The sequence below is a fragment of the Heteronotia binoei genome, chromosome 10 (assembly GCF_032191835.1).
Source record: "Heteronotia binoei isolate CCM8104 ecotype False Entrance Well chromosome 10, APGP_CSIRO_Hbin_v1, whole genome shotgun sequence".
In the NCBI taxonomy this organism is placed as follows: domain Eukaryota; kingdom Metazoa; phylum Chordata; class Lepidosauria; order Squamata; family Gekkonidae; genus Heteronotia; species Heteronotia binoei.
In genome coordinates, this window is record NC_083232.1 from 86201686 (window position 1) to 86222856 (window position 21171).

Here is a 21171-nt window from a genome sequence, read left to right on the forward strand (position 1 = left end):
AAAGGAGCCCCCAATCGTCTAGGCATGCCTGGGTCATTGTAAGAATGTTCTAGCCCTTCAGCCATCTTGATAGAGGGAGGCTGCAAAAACCAAAGTAAAAGCAGCAGTGCAGGTATTAGTGAGACTAAGCCAGAAAAGGGTTGCCCCAGACTTATTTCTTCTTTCATCCCTCCAAAGGGAGAGGGGATACTCGTTCCCTTACCTCTCCATGCATTCACTATACAGCTTCGAACCTGGGGCCTTCTGCAGGCCAAGTAGAGGCTCCTCCACTCAGACACAGCCTCTTTCCTCCCGGTTGCATTTTTCTCCAGTCCTCCCACCCAGACTATGGGGGGGGCAGCTTTTCCGCTCTGGAGAAGCCCGTCCCCTCCTCCCTTCCCACCAGCCGCCGAAGCCTCTTACAGCTTCATACCATCTGAGCAGCTATGGCTGAGGCTGTTGGCGTCGCAGTCATCTGTGGAGCACTGCTAATGTGGTGCTGCGTAGAACCACGTGACAGGCTCCCCGCTTCCCGCTCAAACAATGAAGCGGGGGCAGGGGGGAGAGGCCCGACTCCATGTAGGGCTCTGCACAGGAGTCCGTCTGCCAGCTGACCTTGTCAGGGCCAAACCTGATTGGAAAACCAATCCTGTGTAGGAGGAAGAGCCTAATCCCATCAGTGAGCAACTTTCCCACTTCTAAGAACTACCGGAGAACTACTCGGGTGAGAGGAGTCTCTCCAACAGCTCCTCCAGAGGAAAGGAGGTCCTTATATCCAATGTGACCAGAGGGATGGGAAATCCCTATATCCTTAGACTAGGGGTGTGGCAAGTCTCCGGTGAGAAGGCTAATGAAGAGAGCTCTTCCCGGAGACCCTCACCCACGCATGCCCCTAAGTCAAGTCACTTTGACTCCTCTCTTGTTTATTGCTCATTTTATTGTCATTATGATTTCAGGCCCTACAGAGGAGAGGTGCAGCAAGGTTGAACCACTGCAGGGGAACATAGGCAATCCCAAGGATGGGAGACGGATCCAAAGAAAATACAGGGTCCTGCTCAACGGGGGTGGTAGGGGTTGGACCGGTCAGACATGTACCTTAGAAAGTGCTGAATGTGATAGCTGCCTTACAGGCCCCTCCCTCCAAGAGTGAGGCACAACCTATCATTGGCTTGAGGGGCTTCTGGAGACACCCAACTTACCAGGAGGCAAGAGAGAAAGCTCAGCTGAAATGGGGGGAGCATCAGCAGGCAGCCCTAGCAGATGTGAAGTCTGCTGCAGAAGCTGCTATGCCCTCAGGTCCTTGAATGAAAGGACTGCCACTTGAGCTACAAGTATCTCCTGATCAAGAGGGGGCTGTATTGAGTTCATGGCAGAAGGGACAGGGAGAAAAGCGTGTGCCATTAGGCTTTTGGTCACAGAGGCTGTGAGACACTGCGGAAAACTATTTTCCCTTTGAACCCCAATTGCTTGCATGCTACTGGGCTCCAGTTGAAACGGAGAGACGCCCGGTTGATCCTGGGACAGAAGGGATGGCTCCTGGATATCGAGTAAAGCACCAGGAGCTACATATTGGGTGGCCTTAACCAGTACTACTTCTATTGGCTTAGAAGTAGCAAGGAAGAATAACACATTTCTATGTATCTTTTTCAGATGGCAGAGCACCTCAATTCTATGTGTCAATATGTTTTCTTTGTCCCTATGACTATTTTTGTTGTCCATTGTAGCAGAACACAGGAAAGAATGGGCGATCACCAAGGGGTGGAAGGTAGTGGGAAATGCGGAAGACCTCTGTACATCGAGGAGATAGGAGTGGTGATTCCCTCATTCTGACCCCTGTATCTCCAAATGACAGCACCAAGCTGCAAAGGGTTAATTGCCCTTATCTAGTCTTATGTTTCTTCAGCTGGTGATGCTGTGGAACCTCACAGATGAACCAGTCCCAGCTGAAGCTGATTATTCCAGGAAGTATCAATGCATCCTAAGTGAGCGAGGTTTGGGGAGCTTTTTTGTCCTGTGCAGGAGCTGAGGGAACCGCTGCCTGGCGACTGACAGATGCTCGAGGAAGGGACGCTTGCTGAGAGGGAGAACAAGAGGAACCTCCCCAGCAAAAGGGACAAGCTCACTTGTGAGAAGCGTATTTGTGTTGCCAACTTTGAGTTTGTTTTGACCTTGTAAACTTTGAGTTAGATTGTCTTTGTGAAGTAAATAAAACCTGTTTTCTCTTCACAAACTTGCATTTGCCTGCTGAAGTTTAAAGAACATGGGCATTTACACCCCTCTGCTTTCAAAGCTGCTTCCTCCCTGGCATCAATCCTGCAATCGCCAAAATCTAGAGTCCAGCCAATATGGCACGTCCAATGGATATTGCTATGAGAACTGTCCTATGGCCAAAATTCATGCTGGAACAAAAACTAAATCACCCAATTCCATGGGATTTCTACCTTCAATTAAATAATATGAAGTCCCATGAAAATATGAAAAATTTTAGTACCCCCCCCCAGTTTTGAAATATCCATAGACAACATGGCAAGCTGCAGTCCAAGCTCTGCTCACGACCTAAGTTCGATCCCAGCCAAAGCTGGGTTCAGGTAGCCAGTTCAAGGTTCCATCCTTCCAAGGTCGGTAAAATGAGTCCTCAGCTTGCTGGGGGGAAAGTGTAGATGACTGGGGAAGGCAATGGCAAACCACCCCGTAAAACTGTGAAAATGTTGTCATGCAACATCACACCAGAATCGGAAATGACTGGTGCTTGTACAAGGGACTACCTTTACCTTTTAATTCAAGGATAGGCAATCTACAAGTGCCCCCGCACATACAAACGCCATGCCTACACGACAATCTTGGTGTTCTAGGGAATAATGGAAAGAAACGACGGTTGTGCTTCGCTAAACACAATGGGGGCAGCCCAACCCTCAGCTCGTGTTCAACACAGCCACTTCTGTGTGTGGCCAAAAGCCAAAGATGACCATAAGTCACATCTGTCACCTTCTCCCAGGCCACTGTCCTCAGTGGTGCTCAGCTCGACTGACCAGGAAGAGAAGGAGCCCTGCTTGCGGAGAGGAATGGTCTGCTGGGCATCTCTTTGGAATGCATGGTTTGGTTTGCCTATTCCTGCTCTGGAAATACATGTCACTCCTCTACTCAAAGGTGTAGTCTCTGCTCCCACCACCACCACCAAATCCGCTGCCAGCACAATGGATAGGCAGCTCCTTTGCAACTGCAGAAGAACCCAGTGCATTAACCCAACATCTCACCTCCTCTGCCTTTGCAGGGATGAAGGTCTAAGATTTCTGCAGTGGTCTGTGTTTCTGAGATTTCTGTAAGTAGCAAAGTTATTCAAGGAAGGGGAGAAGGGGACTTCTGGGACTCTTCTGTACCCATAAGCCAGGGGTGGCCAAACTTGCTTAACATAGCAGCCACATATTTTTACATAAGAATTTTGATTTCTCTTTGTTTATATACAATCCTGCTAGTTCTCCATACTCTTTTATCTTGGCTAACAACAATGGTGACACTTGAATCGGATTCTCCAGTATAAACACTATATCGTCTGCAAAAGCTTTGTATTTATAAGAGAATCTTCTAATGCCTTTTCCAAGCTAGCCAATGGGGTTGTGACGGCCCTGAGTGCCACACAATATGTGTGAAAGAGCCACATGTAGCTCCCGAGCCGCAATTTGGCCACCCCTCCTATAAGCTGTTAATGCATCAGGGGATCCCACAATACCCTGACATTCCTAAAGGGGTTTTTTTTTGGTAGGATCTGGACAAGCTTTTGGATTTTCCAGATAGTGGGAAATATAGCTTGAAAGGCAAAACTGTTCTTTTTAAATGCATTTTTATCTGAATTCATGGTGGAGCAAAGACTGGCTATTCAGCCCACCACAAAATATGAACTGCGCAGATTTTTTCAGCCTTAAATCATTAAGCCTCAAAACTGCTAAACATCTTTTGGTTCTGCCATCAAGTTGTAGCCAACTTACAGCAAGCCCCGTAGAGTTTACAAGGCCAGAAACATTTAGAAGTGGCTGCCTCTGGGTAGAGACCGCGGAATCCCTTGGTGGTCTCCATCCAAATACTAATCCTGGCTGATCTTGCTTAGTAGCTGAGATCTGATAAGGTGGGGCTAGTCTGGGCTTTCTGGGTCAGGGCAAACCTCCTAGTATTGGTGGAAAGAGCCATCAAGTCACAGCTGACTTATGACGACCCTGTGGGTTCTCGGGTCAAGAGACATTGAGAGGTGGTTTGCCATTGCCTGCCCCCACATCACGCACCTTCACCGCCCGATCCCAGGCATTAAATATTGAGAAAGAGGGAGGAGGTGCCATGGTGGGGGGTGAGGCAGCAAGGCGTGGAGAGGGGGTGGCAGACACCGAGGCTGCCTGGGGCCGGCCCTGCATAGTTCTGTCTCTGGCAACAGCTGTCTAGATTCTTAGACAGAGGATGAGCCCAATTCTCTTCCCTGAGATCATGGAGATGCCAAGGTTTGAATACGGGACTTCATGCAAGCAGAGTGCTGAGCTATACAGGTCCTCCTCAAAGCAGTGTATGTGATAGAACTGAACATTACATTATCATCACCATCACTGCCACGTAGCTCACTTGAGGAAAAGAAGCCCCTCTCCTTCAGATCCGAATACACCGACCCTGAGAGAGATGCATACGCGTGCAATAGTTTTACTGGTCTGACCTTCCGTGTGCAATAGTCAGCCGCTTTGAGCGCGACCGCAAATAAACGAGTGCGCCTCGTTCAATTAAAATGAACGGAAAGGTTTTCTAGAGGCAGCATACACACAAAAGGCACTCCTATCAATCAAGAAGCTCAATAAAGTTGTGGCCGTTATAGCTTAGTTAAACATTCCATGATGAAGTTCTTCATTTATTAGAGCCAAAGTTATAAAACAATCAGACTCCTGAAAGGTCTCGTGTTGACAGCAGAGCAAAGTGCCCATAAAATAGCAATCCGTGTTCAAAAACTATTAACGATGCAGATAAAACTGAAAGGCTGAAGCCAGGGCCGGTATAAATATAGAAACAGTGTGCTTTTCTCAAGGATTTGCATAAATCAACAACTGGATCCATCCCTTTAAAAAGAGCCCTACTGTTTTATCAAGAAATTACGTTGCCTACAACACACTCTATGTTACTTCTCACTGCAGTGGAGCTCCAGTAACCTGTGGTTATGGAAACAAGATCTTTCAAATGCAGTTACAGAAGTCGAGGATGTTAAAACAGACAGCGGCAGGCTGCTGCACATTTTAATGAAGTCCCAATCCCATGTGGAGACTGCTAAAAACTGTTTTTGCATAGCAACCGGGCTAGGCAAGGTCTGTAAGGTTTGAAAATATTACACTAAATGGGCACCTCCAGTTGCACTGTAAGTTTTCTTGCCAGCAACAGGGATGGCCGAGAAGATGGGAAGCTAGCATGGAGAGGCTCCATACTACTGGTGGTCAGGGCCGGTCCTAGGGCACATGGCACCTCAGGCAGATTCGCCGGCTGCCGCACCCCACCCCCACCCCTCCATGGCGCCTCCTCCCTTCCCCCCTTCCCTTCTGTGCCGCCCAAGAGGGGGCAGTGGAGTGCCAAGCTTCCCGGCCTCTTTAAAGCCCCCCCACACACACTGATCAGCTGATCGGCAGGTAAAACGCTGCTGCTGCCCCCCCTTCCTTCCCTTCTGCGGCGCCGCGCTCCACCGCGCCCCCCCCCCCCGACATGCTCAGAGGAGCACAGCTAGAATCGGCCCTACCCGCTTAGACTTGGCCCGGGCCTCTCAGCGCTCTCACTTCTAGCGGAAGTGAGGGAGGAGTGAAACCTCGTCCAGCACTCTCTTGAGAGCACTGAGAGGCCCAGGCCGAGTCTAAGCGGGTAGGGCCGATTCTTGCCGCGCTCCTCGGAGCACGCCAGGGCAGGGGGGGGGGGCAGTGGAGCGCGGTGCCGCAGAAGGGAAGGGAGGGGGCAGCAGCAGCATTTTACCAGTCGATCAGCTGGTCAGCGGGAGGCTTTAAAAAGGTCGGGAAGGCGCTCCACCACTCCTTCCTGGGTGGCGCATAAGGAAAGGAAGGAGGAAGGAGGTGGCGCGGCGAGGTGATGGCGGGGGGGGGGAGGTAAACTTGGCATTTGCCTTGGGTACAGGGAAGGATGGAGAGCCCAATTCGGTGCCCCCCTCCCTGCACCCTAAGCAAATGCCTCGTTTGCCTAGAGGGCGAGCTGGCCTTGCTGGTGGTACACTTGGTGAGCAGCTGGCCTCATTTTGGGCAGGAGCTCACAGGAGTGGAGCTCCAGAATCTCTAAATTTTATTGTGCTCTTTCTTTTTCTTACCTCCTCCCCAAATACTTGCTTCTGGGCTTCGCTGATCAACCCCCTTAGGAGAATGTTACTGAACTCTAAGATTTGACAGACTTTCTCATATTTTTCCCCACCAAAAAATGGGAAAATAACCCAAACATATCAAGCAAACAGGTGGAAATCTTCCTTATGCCACCGTGGCCACATAGGAGGAAGTAATTGAAAAAGTATGAGGGGAGTAAGGTTTTATCATGACCAATATAATTCAAGAAGCATTTTAAGGTAGATGCTGAGCTGATATAACTTAGTACACCTTCCAGGGGTGTGTGGTATATGCAAATGAGTTGCGCTAAGGAGCTCCCACACCTCTTTTTCTACGAAATGACCCCTGGTGAGCAGCATTTATCTCTTACAGCTCTGTACAGTGAGATCCAATTCTTATGGAACTAGGGACGGGTTTGTGGAAGAGTGTTAAAAGAAAGCAATGCTGGCTGGGGCTGATGGGAGTTGTAGGCAAAAACCATCTGGAGAGCTACCATTGGCCGCCCCTGCAGAAGAGCATTATAGCCAGTGTCCCACTCTGAGAAGAGAATGCAAGGTTGGATCCTGCAGTCCCATTTTGGGAGTGGAGGCACAAGTTGCTTTCCCCAAGTGTTTTGCAGCAAGATGAGTCTCCGTTGCCTAGCAGAGAGTGCTCTTGCAAGCCAAAAAGATCCACAGAATCCATCCTATAACACTACAATTTCCATCAGCATTCTTTTATCTGGAGAGTCCTTTGCAGCTCTATAAAGTTATTCTATGGCCAAAGTTAAAGAAATACAGTTTTGGAAGGGCTATTTCCAAGACAGATGAAAATAAACTCTTTGAGATGTCAGTTTCTTCTACACCCCGGCTCAGCCCGATTTTTGCACAGGTGATGCTCAAAATCCCCTTAGCCACATGTTCCAAACATCTTTAAAAAAAAAACACCTTTGATGACAAGATATATACTATCAAATACTTCCCCCTTTCTAACTATACAAGTAGCCTAACGAGAGCTGTGTTTCAGTCCAACAGCAGAACGCGCCACAAGGGTCTCCATTTTTTTTTTTAAATGTATATTTTTGCTGTAATCATCTATTAGGTTTTCCACAAGCACTTCAAAGCAAGTCTCTGCCACTCTGAGCTAAAGATCAGCAAGGTTCAGCACATCAAAGCATCGCAAACTGTTAATTATTCATTGTTTCCTACTTATTTTAAATAACACAGAAGACTAATTACCAATTCTTTAAGCAAACAACATTTTATTTTTAAGATTTCCACATATGGCAGAGAAGTTGCCTTAGCGTGGTCCACATGGGCGTGGTATGGACACAGTGGTTAACCAAGGTTGCCAGAGGAGGCTGACAAGCCAGCAGGAGACCTACCCGGAGACTCCGGGAGAGGAGAGGGAAAAAGCACAATCGAACTCCAAAGCGAGTTCTGGCTGTTGCGCTCACATCCAAAAGAATTGTATTCCTTTTAAATGCCTTCCCTCCATTTGAAATAACGGAGGAAGTGGACATCTTCTTTCGGCGCTCATAGAACTGGACCCTCTACCCATTTTTTTTTTCCAAACTTGGGGGGGGGGAGGTTGAGGAAAGGCACCAGCAGCTGTGCTGAAAATTTGGTGCCTCTACCTTAAAAACACCCCTCAAGTCCCAGATACCCACAGATTGATTCTTTATTATACCCTATGGGGACCAGTCTCCATAGGATATAATGGAGTGCCCAGTGGCCATTCTATCTCCCCCCACACACACACTTTCTGATAGTTCTGAAGCAGGGAAAGTGGCTCCAAACTGGGGGATCCCCTGCACCCAACTGGGGAATTGCAACCAGGTTGACTGTGGTGCATGTACTGATAGAAATGGGGCTGTGGCTCAGTGGTAGAGCATCTGCTTGGCATGCACAAGGTCCCAAGTTCAGTCCCCGGAATCTCCATTTAAAAGGATGAGAGAGTAGTTAATGTGAAAGACCTCTACCTAAGACCCAGGAGAGATGATGCCAATGAGAGTAGATGATGCTGAACTTACTAGACCAATGGTCTGCACTGAGATAGGGCAACTTCACGTTTCATGCAGAAGGAATATATCTTAACACAACTCTACAGGACATAAATGGACATCCTTTATTCCATAACTTCTATCAAAGTTCTACAGAATGTGGACCATCAGAAGAACCAGTGTAAAGGCCCAGATACATATTAATACAAATATGTATAATTGATCTCTGGCACCATTTTTAATGTGTAAGTTATTTAGTCTATCCGAACGCACACATAAACAGACATGAAGCTGTCTTATACTGAATCAGACCAGTCCATCAAGGTCAATATTGTCTACTCAGATTGGCAGCAGCTTTCCAGGGTTTCAGGCAGGCAGGTCTTTTACATCATATACTGCCTGGTCCTTTCAACTGGAGATTCCAGGGACTGAATCTGGGACTTTCTGCATGCCAGGCAGATGCTCTACCTCTGAGCCACAGCCCCTCCCTTAGTGACCTTTTAATGGCCTTTGCCTATAATTCTATCTTCAGATACTTGAAGGGCTGTCTTATAGAGGATGGTGTGGAATTGTCTTCTGTGGCCCCAGAAGATAGGACCAGAACCAGTGGGTTGAAATTAAATCAAAAGAGTTTCCGGCTCAACAATAGGAAGAACTTCCTGACAGTTAAAGCGGTTCCTCAGTGAAACAGGCTGCCTCAGGAGGTGGCGGGTTCTCCTTCCTTGGGAGGTTTTTAAACACAGGTTAGATGGCTAACTGATAGCAATGACGATTCTGTGATTTTAAGGGGAGTTATTTGTGAGTTTCCTGCATTGTGCAGGGGGTCCCTTCCAACTCTAAGATTCTATGATTCTAACTGAACACATGAAGCTGCCTTATTCTGCATCAGACTCGTGGTCCATCAAGATTAGTGTTGTCTACTCAGAATGGCAGAGTTTCTCCAGGCTGTTAGGCAGCAGTCTTTCACATCACCTGCCATTACCTACGCCTTTTAACTGGAGATGCTGAGGATTGAATCTGGATCTTCTACACCCCAAGCAGATACACTACCACCGACCCACAGCCTTTTCCCTCTAATTACTTGAGCGTAAGCTTCATTGAAGTCCACAGAAGTACTTCCAAGTAAGCACACATAGAACTGGGCTGTGTAGCAACTTTTAGTGCCAGATCTTAATCTGAGATGGCTCTTTTTCAGGTCCTTTTTCCGGGCTTCTGATTAAAGAAAAATCAGCTGGGAAAATATACCCAATAAAGGTACAGAAGATACACGCACAACCAATTCTGTGAATGTGAGAAAGTGTACATTACATCTGTAGTTCACCTAATGCTAAAACAAGATTAATGTAACAACATTATCCCTCTAATGGTGTGCTATTCAGTTACAGAATAACATTTTATTTCTACTTTAATACCTAAGATTAGTGCAATGAAAATAGCAGCAGACAGGTAGTTTCTGGTTTCAAGTTCTTTGCATATGGTGGCTGGCTAGCTTTACCATGCATCAGTAGAAGAAGACTGCTTTGTTATCAACAATAATGCCCTCCCAAAGAATTCCCCAATAGTGAAAGCTTGCCCCTTCACTGAGCTTTTTCATGTTCTAGAGCTGCTGTCCTATGCATACTCATTTTGGGGTAAATTACAGTGAATTCAACTACAGAATTACTTCTGAGCAGGGCTTTTTATGTAGCAGGAACTCCCTTGCATATTAGGCCACACACCCCTGATGTAGTCAATCCTCCAAGAGCTTACAGTAGGCCCTGTACTAAGAGCCCTGTAAGCTCTTGGAGGATTGGCTACATCAGGGTGTGTGGGGGTGTGGCCTAATATGCAAAGGAGTTCCTGCTACAAAAAAAGTCCTGCTTCTGAGTAAACAGGTAAAGGACTGGGCTGTTCATCTTGCAAGCTTTGATCATGAACATTGATCTAAAGACATGGCTGATCACTTGCTGGTACAACAAGCAGTACTTCTGAGATTCATAGCAACAGATGAGAGGCTTTTGCCAAGAAGAGAAAACCTAGGGTCACATACCCACGTGATGAGGAAGTGTGCTTGGATCCAGCCCATCACCTTGAGAAAGGCCAGGAGTTGTGTAAGGAGAAGTTGGAGCTCAGCAAAAAGCAAAATCTAACTAATCATACTTACATACATAATTAATTTCTACAGTCATTGACCAAATACATAAAAGAGAAGTAAAAGATTCCATATCAGGCAATAAATTATCAAAATTCATGCCGACATTATCAGCAATATCAGTCAATGAAGTATTAAAAGTGAAATACTATTAAATAATTAAAATAATTAAAATTTCTGTTTGGGCTGACTAACTGTTGATGGCTTGTTTCCAGATTTTAATGGCCTGCATAGCAAATTTTGCCATGTTTAAATCTAACTAATCAACAATATTGGGTGAAGTTATTATATTATTTTCAATAAATCATTTAAAATGGTTTCATTTGGGGGCGGGTCTGTGCCTCAATGACAGAGCATTTGCTTTGTAGGCAGTATGAGCTGGGTTCAAGAGGCTGCAACTGCAAGCACATATGCTAAATAATGTAAGAACATAAGAGAAGCCATGTTGGATCAGGCCAATGGCCCATCCAGTCCAACACTCTGTGTCAAACAGTGGCCAAAAAAACCCAAGTGCCATCAAGAGGTCCACCAGTGGGGATGGAAGCCTTTCCACTGTGCCCCCCCCCCCCCCCCAAGAACAAGAATACAGAGCATCATTGCCCCAGACAGAGTTCCAACAATAAGCTGTGGCTAATAGCCACTGATAGACCTCTGCTCCATATGCTTATCCATTCCCCTCTTGAAGCTGTCTATGCTTGTAGCCGCCACCACCTCCTGTGGCAGTGCATTCCACACATTAATCACCCTTTGGGTGAAGAAGTACTTCCTTTTATAAGTTCTAACCCGACTGCTCAGCAATTTCATTGAATGCCCACGAGTTCTCGTATTGTGAGAAAGGGAGAAAAGTACTTATTTCTCTACCTTCTCTATCCCACGCATAATCTTGTAAACTTCTATTATGTCACCCCGCAGTCGACATTTCTCCAAGCTAAAGAGCCCCAAACATTTTAGCCTTTCTTCATAGGGAAAGTGTTCCGACCCTTTAATCATTCTAGTTGCCCTTTTCGGCACTTTTTCCAATGCCGTAATATCTTTTTTGAGGTGCGGTGACCAGAACTGTACGCAGTACTCCAAATGAGGCCACGCCATCGATTTATACAGAGGCATTATAATAATGGCTGATTGGTTTTCAGCTCCCTTCCTAATAATTCCCAGCATGGCGTTGGCCTTTTTTATTGCAATCGCACACTGTCTTGACATTTTCAGTTAGTTATCTACTACCACCCCAAGATCTCTCTCTTGGTCAATCTCTGCCAGTTCACATGCAGTTTTCAATCCACTTTCAATGCACCTTTTAACTGCATTTTACTGTGTGAATTGGCAAAGTCCAGTTTGAAAGTGAACTGCAAGTGGGCTGAAACGGAGTTATTTAGCTTGTGGATTGCAGGCTCCTGACATCTCAAACCAGCAGTAGGTGACACAGGAGACCTCTCCCTGTCAATTCACAAAGACAATACTGAGCCTTGGCAATCTTGGCAATCAAGTAACACACCAACACCCTGCAGTCAACTAGTGGGTCTGCACTGTTATGTAGTGAGTGCTGTTAAAGTTTGTTTGGTCTGAGCTCAAAGCAGGCACCCATTGCTCTCCAGGATCCTGATGCCTACATTCCGATTGGCCGTTCCCTCGGTACTGGCCAATTGGCGTGTGAGGCATTTCTCCAGGAAATGCAAATGAAGGATCCTGGAGAGCAGAATTAGATTGGCTGGTGCCTGCCACTGGGGCGTGGTTAAACATTTCCAAACTGTATATACTCGGCCGTGTTGCCTGTGTTTTCTTGTGACAGTTCTCGCTAATAAAGCATTCTTGTTTGACTGAGAGCTGGCTGAACTCACTATTTAACACGCGTCCTCTGGTGCAGGGGTCCCCAACACCCAGACCACGGACCGGTACCAGTCCGTGGCCTGTTTACAACCAGGCTGCGCAGCCTTGCCGCCCCCCCACGACGTCTCCTTCCCCCTCTGTTTTCACAGGTTTAAGGCCTGGGAAGGGGCAGTGAAGCGCCTCCCCAGCTATTTAAAGGCCGACCTCCCCCATCAGTCAGCTGATCGGCAGGGCAAACTGCGGCAGCAGTGGCAGCGACCCGCTGAAAAAGTGACACCACTCTTGCCTCCTCCCCACTTCCTTCCCATGCCCAGGAAGGAAGTGGGGAGGAGGCAAGAGTGGGACCGCTTTTTCAGTGGGTTGCTGCTGCTGCTGCTGCCACGGGGTCAGCCTTTAAAGAGCCGGGGAGGCGCTTCACCACCCCTTCCCCGGCCTTAAACTTGTGAAAACGGAGGGAAAAGGAGCTGCCACAGGGGGAGAGGGGAGGAGGTGCAGTGGGGGGAGGTCAAATTTGGTGCCCCCACCTTGCCGGCTCTGGGACCGCGGTGGGCGGGCAGGTCCCTGGGGCCAAGAAGGCTGGGGGCCACTGCTCTGGCGTCTTCCAATATTTCTGCCAACAGAGATGCTTGCATTGCCACAAGACTGAGCTTTCCCAGCACGCTCACCATCAGACAAAGGCTGTGCCTGGGGGACCCAAGTAGAACTTCAGGAAACAGACGGTTGGCCACACAAAGAGTTTTGCCCACTAAAATTTACAGAGTGAGAGGCCCTGCCGATTAAGGATATCCTCTTCAAATCCAAAAGGAAATGTGATCTGATACGATCAAGGTGAACCAAAGGAATGTGGGAGACCTCTCCTCATACAAAGAGAGATATGGTTCCCAACACCTCTCTGATATGGGTCATTCTGCTGTGTTTCAGTCTTGCTTCCCACCTCACCCCACTCCCTGGAGCTGATACCTGTTCCCTGCTGCCTTCTTCTTTCCTTTCTCGCCTTCTTGGGCCTAGCCTGGAGTTCTGTGGGGCTTATGTCCCAGGAAATGTCCTACACCGAGATATCCCGGCCCAAAACTATCAATTGCAGTGGACTTAGCATGGAGTAAGTCTGCACAGAACTTCACAGCTATTTAGGCAATTATCATCACAGCAGCTTTCTAACGCACAGCAGTAATGCCGAAAGAACAGTGCTGGAATCTAGTAGCATCTTTAAGACCAACAAAGTTTTATTCAGAATGTAAGCTTTCGTTTGCATGTGCAATGGTCAGGCAAGGAAAGGGGGTGCAGTGAGCAGTGCTACGTATAACTTCTGGGTAGCGCTTAAGCACGCAAAATAGTACAAAGTTAGAATCTCCGTCAAAAGAGTGAAATTAGTGAAAGGCAATTCTGGCATGTTTATTGCCTTTGCTGTTTTCTCAGCAACGAATGCTATCCAGACCAAACTTGTTAATTTTTTCAATTTGTTAATAGCATCCGCTTATTTTTTGCCTTTTTTTGATTGAGATTGAGGAAGAATCGCACTGCTACAGCACCAACCCTAAATCAGACTTTTCCCTGCAGCCACTGTGGCCGGACCTGCCTGTCCCGCATTGGTCTTGTCAGCCACCAGCGAGCCTGCAGCAGACGTGGACTATTGCACCCTTCTTAAATCTTCATTCGCGAAGCCAAGCCGAGAGATTTTTTGCCACACAGTTTTCGTTCGTATTGTGCTTACGCTTTAAACTGCGTTTCTGTTTTTGTTAAACATCCGTACTCCTAACCAGGGCTGACCCTGCCTATCTTCCGAGATCCGGTGAGACTGGGCTAGCCTAAGCGATCCATAGACAGTTTCAAGAGGAGACTGGATAAGCATATGGAGCAGAGGTCCATCAGGGGCTATTAGCCACAGCGTATTGTTGGAACTCTCTGTCTGGGGCAGTGATACTCGGTAATCTTGGTGCTGGGGGGGGGGGGCACAGTGGAAGGGCTTCTAGTGTCCTGGCCCCACTGGTGGACCTCCTGATGGCACTTGGGTTTTTTGGCCACCATGTGACAATGAATGTTGGACTGGATGGGCCACTGGCCTGATTCAACATGACTTCTGTTATGTTCTTACTGTGTTTCCCACTAAGATGAAAGGGGCTTATTCCTGAACAACAGAGCACCGAGATGCAAACCCAGCCTCGTCATTCCACTGCTTCTCAAAAACAGCACCACTTTTTTTGGGATGGAAGTTGCAACAAGCCAAGTTTTACTGTTTTCTTAATCACACTGAAGATCCTGCTGCAGCCCCACTCTCAATTTTGTCCAGTTATTGGAAACTCAATAAATGACTGCTGGAAAGAGGCTTTTGGCTCTGCTCTGAAATATTGTAAGAATCTTGAAGGCGAGATTTCCGACCTGGCATTGATTTTCCCGTGGAAAGAGGAAATAGCTGCAAGCCTCTTATGACTTATATATATCCGAAGGCTCTGAGCTCTGCGTTGCTTATTCAGATCATACAAAACTCCATCAGGGAAGGAAAAATTGAGAGAGAAAGGAACCCGCTGTGGATGATAAAAGGTTACAAACTCTCTTCTCTTGTAATTAAACCAGCTTACTGCTTGATGACCTTTGGAATCACATTTCCCTCCTTAAATTTTAAATGCAGCATTGATTCACTACAGTTTATTAGAAACTTAAGAATCTTGAAATACTGGGAGGCTTTTATTTCCCCCACAAATATCCTTCCCTACCCGCTCAGTCCATAAAGTGACCCTCTGATATAAGAAATGCAGCATTTGCCTATAATGAGCATCAGGCCTCAGATTCAGCAGGAGCTCACAGGAGCGCAGTTCCTGAACCTTTCTGAGGGTTCCCCCTCTTCCTCCCCACCGACCTTGTCCATTGAATAGTAGGTGTAGCTGCATAACAATCCCTGGATTAGGAGAGCAGGCAGCCAGCCAGTTACCTGGAGCTTTGCCACATCCCCAGCAGCCCTCATTAACCCCTGGAGAAGCCCACGCCACCCTTTCACCACTTCTTATGTGATTTTGGGCAGCAGGTGGCTTGCTGGCCTTTTGACTGAGGGGGGGGGCACCCAGGAGAGCCCCAGGTGAGTGAGGTCTGCTTGGGCTGGCTGGATCTCTAGCCAGTCCAATCAGGCCTCGCTCACCTGGGGCTCTTCTTTCTTGTATCAGGTTGCTTTTGGCTGGGGGAGGGGGCATATGCTAATGAGTTATGCGAATGAGCTCCGCCACCTATTTTTCCACAAAATGACCCTGATGAGCACAGTTGCGATATCACACCACAGAGGGCATCGTTTTCTGGCCTAGTTCTCAGTGAGGTGGTAAACTTGTGTCTCAACGGTACCATTTTAGGCTGGGAGCTAGTTATTTCCCATGACTGACTGTTTCTACATACAAAACATTCTCTTCATGCAGAAAGCTAAATATTAAGGAGAAAGCTTCTTGCCGACCTTTCTCCCCGTCATGCTAACTTTCTATGTTCGGTAATTTAGAACGGAGGGGCTACAGGGAGGATATTCAGACGTGCGAGTTCCCAGCTGCAGAGTGAAATGACGTAACAGAGATCCGCCTCAGTGAGCGCACTGTCCCAGATTCCCAACAATCCCCTGAAAACTAGCCAGTGCTGTGCCACAGAGAACAGAGAAAAAGAACATCAAAGCCAGCATCAATTCAGCAAAAATAAGCAAATCGGGAGATCGGCAAAGCTTTATTACCTCTGCTCCACAGGTGATGGAAATGACCTCTGTCCAAAGGCTGGTTAAGAATTAGAAGACAAATCTTCACATTTTCTGCAAGAGAGATGGTGTCAATCATTAATTTTTGCTACTCACGATTCTCTCATCCCTCCTTGAAAGAGCCAGTTTGGTGTAGTGGTTAAGCATGCGGACTCTTATCTAGGTGAACTGGGTTTGATTCCCCACTCCTCCACTTGCAGCTGCAGAATGGTCTTGGGTCAGTCACAGCTCTCGCAGAGCTGTCCTTGAAAGGGCAGCTTCTGAGAGAGCTCTCTCAGCCCCACCTACCTCACAAGGTGTCTGTTGTGGGGGAAGAAGATGAAGGAGATTGTAAGCCGCTTCAGAGAGCCAGCGGGGTAAAAATCTGCAGTCTTCTTCTTTCTGGCCCTAAGACAGGCACAACCTTAATTCTGTGCAGATGACTAAATATGGTGATAATTAACATGCATGAGGAGCGTCATGTATGTTGGTTCTACCCAAAGTTCCAGGCGCTGATCAGCTCTAGCACATGGAACTAATATCCACATTGTTTTTTATGTGCACAATTTCTGAAAAAATGCAGGATACAGATCAATTAGAGAAGGTCGGAGCCTGTGGATATGATTCTGCTCTTGTTCCCCTTTCACAGGTTGATTATCATCATTTGTTACATTAGAATTCCACCTTTCATCCACTGCAAAACTCAAGAAAACACAGGGGGTCCCCAACTTTGTTGAACCTGTGGTGTCTTTTCAAATTCTGAGAATAGGTTGAGGAGGCCACAACAAAATGGCTGCCGGAATGCTGGGACAAGTCATAAAATGGATGCCCAAAAGGCTGGGTTCAGTTACAGATCACTGAGAGGTTCCACAACACGTTAGGAAGTTCCAAGCTGAACATCCTCCTATGATGAAAGGAGTTTTTCCAAATGGGTGCTCCCCGCTGACATAAAAGAGATCTTCTGAAATACCTCCTACTCTAACAAGGGGGAGCAAAGTCAGGATCTGCTGTTTGCTTAAAGAGACACTTTGGGGAAGAAACAAGAGCGGCCAAGAAACACACCAGTAAGAGACATGGTGCCCACTGTATCAGGGATCACTGAAGTAGGGCATCCATGAGGTCTCTTATCCAGACAGTGAGGCCCGTATCTCTTAAGCTTTGCAAAGGTTGCTGGATCAGGTGCCCGATAACCATATCCAGATAATCCCCCCACGTCTTTATGGGGCTTTAAGTTTTATACACGTTAGGAGAGAACATGTACGCTGTATTTAATACGCTGCATTTAATTACCAGAAGCCAAGACACAATATATATTTAATATAATTTTCTAATCTGCTGACATTCAGCCTAAAACTATGATAGGGACACATGGGACTTCATTTCATGTTGTAAATTATCAGTGTACACAGTCCAAATCACTGTACATAATCCAAAATTAATTAATAAGATATATTAGATTTCCAGATCTTCTCGCTTCTGTGAATTTAGCCATGCCGTGCAATGTGCAGCTGCAGGGAACTCAGGTTCGAAGCTCCAAAACTCACTGAGTGGTCTTGGGCAAAGTATCGCTTTCCCCCAGCCAAATCTACCTACAGGGCTGTTGTGAAGTTACAACACTATTCTTTGGAGGAAAGGAAGGATATCTATAATACAATGAATAAAAACATGTTGACACTGCAGGGTACATACATTTACTTGTGAGTAAGCTCCACCAAACACTATGGGACACCTGTGAGCAACTGGGTTGGCAAGTAAGTGACAGCAACTGGTGGAAGGCTTGGGTAGGGGGGCAGAGATATGTAAATTACAGGCGCTCCAAAGAAGAAGAAGACTGCAGATTTATACCCTGCCCTTCTCTATGAATCAGAGGCTCAGAGCAGCTTACAATCTCCTATATCTTCTCCCCCCACAACAGACATCCTGTGAGGTGGGTGGGGCTGAGAGAGTTCTCCCAGTAGCTGCCTTTTCAAGGCCAACTCCTGCGATAGCTATGGCTAACCCAAGGCCATTCCAGCAGCTGTAAGTGGAGGAGTGGGGAATCAAACCCGGTTCTCCCAGATAAGAGTCCGCACCCTTAACCACTACACCAAACTGGCTTTCTCAAAGGCGCAACACCACTACTGGCACAAACTCGGAAGTGATATTATTGGATTAGAGCAGCCCTCTACGATGCTGTTGAAACTCTATGGTTTCCTGGAGCATTGCCCTATTGCAATGACATCCATCCAAGCTTCAAATCAGAAGGAATGTCATGCCAACAGAGTGAAAGAAATTTTTTTTCCTCGTTTTCCCCCCTTCCCCATGCTACCAAGCCATGGTGGGTATCCTGGGGCTTCCAGCCCTCATGAACAAACAAAGAAAGTTTACGACAATTCAGCAGAGGAGTTTAAAAGGACTCCAATAAGAAGATGCTTAGGATGATGATCTGACACAACGAAACCCAGAGTGCCGTCCTAAGGAGAGTCACATCCATCTAAATCCATTGAGTTTAGTGGGCTTAAGAAGGGTATAAATCTGCATAGGGTTGCACTGCTGGTCTCAGCAGAGACCTACAGAACATACCAGTCCACTTAAAAAGTACATACAACAATTTTAAAACATGCAGACTTTAAAAAAGCACACTCAAATCAGCAGAAACAACTGGCCCTACAGTAGAAGATGATGATGATATTGGATTTATATTCCGCCCTCCACTCTGAATTTCAGAGTCTCAGAGCAGCTTAAAATCTCCTATATATTCTCCCCCTCCACAACAGACACCCTGTGAGGTGGGTGGGGCCGAGAGGGCTCTCACAGAAGCTGCCCTTTTGAGGACAAGCACTGAGAGAGCTATGGCTGACCCAAGGCCATTCCGCAGCTGCAAGTGGAGGAGTGGGGAATCAAACCCGGTTCTCCCAGATAAGAGTCCGTGCACTTAACCACAACACCAAACTGGCTCTCAGTAAATGCTCTCTGGGGCAAAACATGCCTAACAAGGGCCTTGGCTGACTCAGACTAATGGAAGTACCTAAGTGGTGGCTGAAGATCTCCTGGGACCACAACTGATCTCCAGGCAACAGTTCCCTTGGAGAAAATGGCTGCTCTGGAGGGTGGACTCTGGTGAGGTCCCTCCCCTCCCCAAACCCAATCTTCCCAGGCTCCACCCCCCAAATCTCCAGGAATTTTCCAACTCAGGCTTGGCAACCCCACCCCTTTAAAATGTATAGGAGCGTGCTTTACGTTACCAATAAAAAACCAACAGAAAATGAAACTATTCATAACTAGAAGGTTTGTACTTGCTTTGTTCTCAAACAAGAGTTCACTTCTCATGATCCCACTTTGAATCTCAGCTACAGATTGGGATAACTGAGGCCAGCAGCAGCAGAACTCTTGTCCTGATAGCCCAGGCAAACCCGATCTCATCAGCTCTCAGAAGCTAAGCAGGGTCGACTCTGGCAAATACTTGGACGGGAGGCCTCCTTGGAATATCATATGTTGGGAGAGCAGAGGCAGGCTTTATTCAGCTACCTCTCTGAATCTCCTTCAGGTCGCCAGGGGTCCCAATGACTTCCCAACACACAAAAATATAAAAACTAAAACTAAACAGCAGAACTCTTGGTCTTCACTCCGGGGAGGAGGGTTACCTAATGAGACCAGCTACATCTGCTGCCCCTTTGCTCTGTGTCAATCAGGTGAATTAGTTGCTAACAGATGGGAGGACAAGATTCAGTTCCACCTTGAATCATGGTCCATTTGCAGGTTGTTGCCTTGGCCCTAAAAGAAATGCTTGTCCTAAGATACATTTAAAGACAGTTTAGTTTTCATTTTTGACTGTGCAAAGGGCATTCAGAGTTTGCTGCCCTAAAATATGAAGGCGAGGGAATGAAATATTTAGACACAAGTTACAAAGTATTTCACATTCGGACTCCAGAGAGTAAATCTGTACTTTTTTCTAGGGGTCCATGCAACGGGACTTAGCATTTCCTAATTATCTGCGCCCTTGTGTGGAAATGTAGCCTCATTCTTCATTGCCTCAGGGAGACATGTTCACCTATACTCCAGGAGTTCTTACTTACCAACACGCTATTTCCCTTGCAAAGATGTCCTTATTTTTGTCTCTGAATTCCTGGAGGCCATGCATTAGAAACTGATTTGTTTGCAGACCCAGCTAGTCCCAGAATATGTTTAGAGGCAAATGAGGTGAATTAGACCCTATCTTGTTAAATGAGCCAGTTTCTCTAGGCGGAGTGGACAGAATTTCAAGTGTCACAGTCTTCTTCAAGCCTGAGAGAACTGAACTAATCCACAATATAACAGAAAGTCCAGCTCTTCCCATGGATACTCTCCGCAAGAGAAGGGTCTGATCTTGAATAGCCAATCAGAAGCCCTGCTGAGTAAAAGTCCCACATAGCTCCACCCACTTTCTGACAACAGTTTGTGGGCGCCAACAAAGGTGTTAGCAGGCATTATAGCACCCATGGATGCACGCTGAGAACCAAGGCTTTTTTTGTAGCAGGAACTCTTTTGCCACACCTCCATGATGTAGCCAATCCTTCAAGAGCTTCCTGGGCTCTTCTTACAGGGCCGACTGTAAGCTCTTGGAGGATTGGCTACATCAGGGGTGTGTGGCCTAATATGCAAAGGAGCTCCTGCTACAAAAAAAAGCCCTTGATAGTCACAAGATAACGAATTTCGAAGGCTGTATGGCTATAAAGTGGGAAGTGTCAGTGTAGGCTCCAGAGGAATTTCCAGGTACTATTGGGGTGCTTGCGTAATGTAGCTCTGATTAAGTCAAATCAGGAATTCCATTTGCATTGCCTGCGCTTGATCATTTCCAGCTAGGGCAGGTACAAAAAATTAAGATGATCACCAAATACCTTTCCAGCATTGAGTTAAAAACTACTGGCAATTTATTTTAGGGAGGGAAGAAGACTGGGAGAGAATACGATGTCCATATAGGATCTGGTACAGACACAAAACTTAAAGGCCATCATGGCATGAAGATCCAGAGCGGCGCAGGCAGGAGAGTGTAGAGAAGGGGCGAGGGCCAGAGCCCTGACTCCGGAGATGTTGGAAGCTGAGGTGGTAGAGGTGGCAGCAACAGAGCCGCAGCATCCAGCCCCACTGTCTGCAGGTCTCCCGGCAGCTGGGAGGTGCAAGGGAATGGAGGAGGTCAGAATGGGGTAGAAGGCCACTCCTCCTTGACGATCAGATGGACCTGCCCCAATTGGCAGGCCTTCTCCCCAAC

At 47.0% G+C, this 21171-nt stretch overlaps 1 protein-coding gene across 1 annotated transcript in view; it reads right to left on the bottom strand.

Annotated features, from left to right (window-relative positions):
- TPK1 (thiamin pyrophosphokinase 1) overlaps positions 1 to 21171 on the bottom strand; it is a 551786-nt gene that overhangs the window by 474476 nt on the left and 56139 nt on the right. The window contains exon 2 of the mRNA XM_060247753.1: positions 15945 to 16019. Within this exon, the coding sequence (XP_060103736.1) occupies positions 15945 to 16019 (75 nt within the window). The remainder of the gene's footprint in view (positions 1 to 15944; positions 16020 to 21171) is intronic.